The 4,180-nt window shown below is 50.6% G+C and overlaps 1 protein-coding gene across 1 annotated transcript; it reads left to right on the top strand.

The window, feature by feature from the left end:
- Positions 1-931: 931 nt before the first annotated feature.
- On the top strand, positions 932-3,147 carry TMEM229A (transmembrane protein 229A). The gene has a single exon (XM_005550654.4). The coding sequence runs from the start codon at positions 1,036-1,038 to the stop codon at positions 2,179-2,181; it is 1,146 nt and encodes a 381-aa protein (XP_005550711.3). The 5' UTR covers positions 932-1,035; the 3' UTR covers positions 2,182-3,147.
- Positions 3,148-4,180: the final 1,033 nt, after the last annotated feature.

Here is a 4,180-nt window from a genome sequence, read left to right as displayed (position 1 = left end):
TCTTCACACCGCAACCCAACCCAGCTGGCCTGAAATCATTTTATAAATTCTGGGGGACGTCGAATCTCTGTCCTTGGCCTTGAGTAAACCCAGGAAAGAAGATGGGCCAAGAAATAGATTGGAAAAGTGGATCAGGCCCCGCGGCAGCAATTTAGATGGAGGGTAACGCAGGGGAGGGCAGGCGTGGAGTCTTGAGTTTATTCTCCATGACTGGGACACAGCTGGCTTTGAATAAGAACATTAAGTATACAGCACCATATTTTGGTCTTGAGCCCAGCCTCTGGCCCGTGGCACCCGGCCATTCTTCTCTGCCAGCCAGGCCCTGGCCCTGATTGCCGCGATGCAGGGAATGCCCATCAACTTGCAGTCACACCTGTTAGGTATTTCTCCACTCAGTGCCTCCGCCCAGCAAGCGCCCCACGCACGGCCGGAGCCCCTGTGTTGAGCGGGCGCACGAGGAGGAAGAAGGGCCAGGCCTTACCAAGCAGACCCTGTGGGACTCGGTGCGGCGGGCGGGCGGGCAGGCAGGCGCATGGGGGCGGCCTGCGAAGGCGAGAGAGGTCGAGGCAGGCATTGTCAGGGCGGGGGCAGGGCCGCCGCTGCTCGCGTTACGTTCCCAGAGCCTGCGGCGGAGGCGCGGGGCTGAGCAGCGGAGGGGATGGGGCTTGCACAAGCTTCTGCATTTTCCCTCACAGCCCCGGCGCCGCCTCCCCTGACTGGGCCGCGGTGCCCGTTAGGCCGCTCAGGTTGAGAGCTAGAGCGGGCTCGGGCGGGTGGCACCTCGCCCGGGACTAGAAGGGAGGGTGCAGCGGGGCCACGGCGGGGGGATTCCGCTAGTCGGGCGGCCCGCGCGTCACCTGAGTGCACCATCCCCCGCTGCAGCGGGACGGCGGCCGGGACGGAGCTCCCTGCGCGCCCCCCGGGGACCGGCAGCGGCCAGGAGGCGGCGCGGGGCTCGGCCGCTCGGCCCTGCAGCTCCGCGCACCAGGCAGCGGCGGCGGTGCAGCCTCGGGCGTTCGGGCAGCCTCCGAGCCCATGGCGGGGAGCGACGTGGACAGCGAGGGCCCCGCACTGAGGGGCGGCGCGGCGCGGCGTCCGGGGGCCCCGGGCGGGCCAGGAAGCGAAGCGGCAGCCGGCTGCCCCGAGCTGCTGTCCACTGCTGAAGCGCCGGCTGAGAGCGCCACGCTGCCCGCCTGGATGCGCCTCTACTTCTACGGGATGCACGGGATCACCCTGGACGTGCTGGTGTCCTCGGCCCGGCGCTTCGCCCGCAGCCCGGACCTGCGGATGCTAGGCTTCTCCTCGCCCTACAGCTGCCTGCTGCACTCGCTCACCCATTTCGCCCTGGAGAAGGTCTACCTGCAGCAGCGGCGCTGTCCCAGCGCCTTCGTCTTCAATTTCCTCCTCTACCCCTCGGCCCACGTGGGTCTGCAGACCCTAGCGGGCCAGGCGCTACTACTCAGCCTGGGCGGCGGGGCCGGGGGCGCGGTGGCGCCAGGGGCGCTGGACCTGGCGCTGCAGTACGTACTGGCGCTTTACCACTGCCAAGTGTTCCTGAAGCGCTTCCTGCGCTTGCGGTACGGGCGACAGAGGCGGCGGCGGCAGCAGCAACAGCAACAGCAGCAGCAGCAGCAGCAGCGGAGGGGCGCGCTCCCCGTCGCTCCGGACGCCCGGGTCCCTACTGCGACCGGAGTCCGGCGGCGACGACCCCGTGGCCCCAGGGGCGCCGGGGGAGCCCCTAGCCAGGGGCTGCCCGACCTACCCCGCTTTCTTTTCTTCGGAATGCACGGCTTTCTGGATGAGATCTTCTTCACCTTCTTCTTCAACGTACTGGGGCAGGGGGACGGAACAACTAGCGGCCACACGTCGCTCTGGTCCTTCTTTATGTATGGCAGCTGCAGTTTCGTGGTGGAAAAACTCTACTTCCATCTCCACTACAGCCGCGGTTGGGGCACTTGGAAGCGGGTGCCCATCTACGTGATCTTCATCTACGTGTGGGAGCTTTCCTGGGGTCTGGGACTCCGCACATGCGGGGCTTGTTCCTGGGACTATTCTCACTACCCGCTCAATTTCATGGGCCTCATCACCCTGATGTATTTACCTGGCTGGATATTCCTTAGTGTGTACCAGGACCTAATTTCCAACGTGTTGTGGAGGGTGCAGTACGTACCAAGTAACTAAAACCAAAAAAGAAAGAAAGAAAAGGAAAAAGTCATTGGATTCCCACGAATGGATGCGATTTATTTTTACACGTTTAAAATGAAGTGGGTTTTTTAGTCCTTTAATTTTTATACACTTTATTAAATCTTCCAAAATGTTTTATTCCACCTTTTAGTTTTTCTATTTGAAACCCGTGTATAATATACTTTGAAACATTACTCGAAACATAATTCAAAGTACTTAATTCGCCAATGTTTTAAAACGTTTACAAGCCCAAACAGCAAAACCGTTATACCTTAACATCAGAATGGTGTAGTAGTGTTTACCCATCTGGCCATAGATGAGTGATAACTACTAATTTTTTTTTGCGGGGGGGGAGGATCTTTAAATCAAAGACCAGTGATTTTTACAAGATTTGGCTAAATTTTCTGATTCAATGATTTGTTTACTTTCTTTTTAATCTAATTTCATTTTAAATCCTTGCCATATTTACCAATGACTGAAGAAACTCAATGTCTTGTACTCTTGAAACTACAGTTAATAGCTCTTAAAGTGCCTCCGTCTAGCACACAAGGTGAAAAGAGGCTGAAAAATGCGAAAGCACGTTCTATGAACAAATTTTTAAATGAGATCTTTTCTAGTAACTCAGACAGGTGACACTGTGTTAAGATATTTGATCTCCATCCTGGAAATGATTGCTTTCCAATGTGGGTAAGCCTTAAACACCAGGTGTGTTAACGTTGATCAGATCCTGTGTTATCTATGGCTGTACATTTTTGTTACTGTGCAATAATGTAAAATGTTTACCTTACATAGCCAAGGGCCAAGTGAAATTATATCACCTTCCACAGTGTTCTAACTCCAAGGACCCTTTTCTACATGGAACTTCAAGGGCAGAACATTACCTTTGAATAAAATGAACCTGAATGTTCACTTTAATTACATTAAGCCTAATTGTTTCCTGTGAATACAGATATGTTTTCAGCATATTTCTGCCGTGGCTCTTTTTCCTTCTGGGCCCAGAGTCCTTGGGCCAGGCTTGATGTGGTAATGTGCATTATAAATCAGTTGTAGCTTTGTGGTGACTTACTATTAACGTCTGCAAGCTCTGAAGTTAAATGAGATGATGTAAACCATTTTAAGAAATCATACCTAATGAATAATGTATTTTGATGTTGTTTGCTGTTTTATTACATTTATAAAAGAGTAGAATTCAATGCAGCTCAGCCAGGGATGATGAATATCCTCTCAGTTTTTATTACAAAGACAATCAGGAAAATTTCATGTATAGAAATAAGTGGCTTGCTATTCAAATTATCAGCTAGCCTATGCTGTAAAAAGGGACTTTTTTCTGTTTTTAAAAAATGTTTGCTACAAGAGTAGAAAATAATATGTATTTAAATTTTATTAAGTTAGAATAGTTATGAGTGTTATATATTTTAAACCACTATCTGAGGTTGTAAGCTAAATTAGGAGTAATGCTATATAATCAACCTCACCTGTGAAATGGACCATGCAAAACATTATTTTAGCCAAAATACTTTACTCAAAGCTAAATAGAAACTGAAATATAAGCTAACTGTTTGCAGAGAGTTTCACTTAAGAAAAGTTCTCTGTGACACTTGGTCACAGATCAAAGATTTATGAAAACCCTGTATAGAAAAAAGTATAAGCATAGTCACTCAAGTTAGGGAGATGCTGAACAGAATATTTGTAATTCAAATGTGACACATGAATCTGAATTAAGTGTGACATCACACCAGCGAATACTTCACCAAATCCAAGATTTCTGAAATACTTGCTAAATGTACACATTTGCACTGTGCCCTTCACATGCTGCTCTCCAGCCCTTCTTACTCACCTAACAGCATTCTTAGGGTCAGAAATCCATCAAGGAAGTTGGAAAGCGTGCTGTTTTGTGTTGCTTTTTAATGTTAATCCTATTTAAAGGAAAAGTCAAGGTTTTCATTCATTCAGTTCACTCAAGAGATAGTTACGGAGCCTCCACTATTTGCTAGGC

Source organism: Macaca fascicularis, chromosome 3 (genome assembly GCF_037993035.2).
Source record: "Macaca fascicularis isolate 582-1 chromosome 3, T2T-MFA8v1.1".
NCBI classification, from domain to species: domain Eukaryota; kingdom Metazoa; phylum Chordata; class Mammalia; order Primates; family Cercopithecidae; genus Macaca; species Macaca fascicularis.
This window is presented reverse-complemented; position numbering and strand designations above follow the sequence as displayed.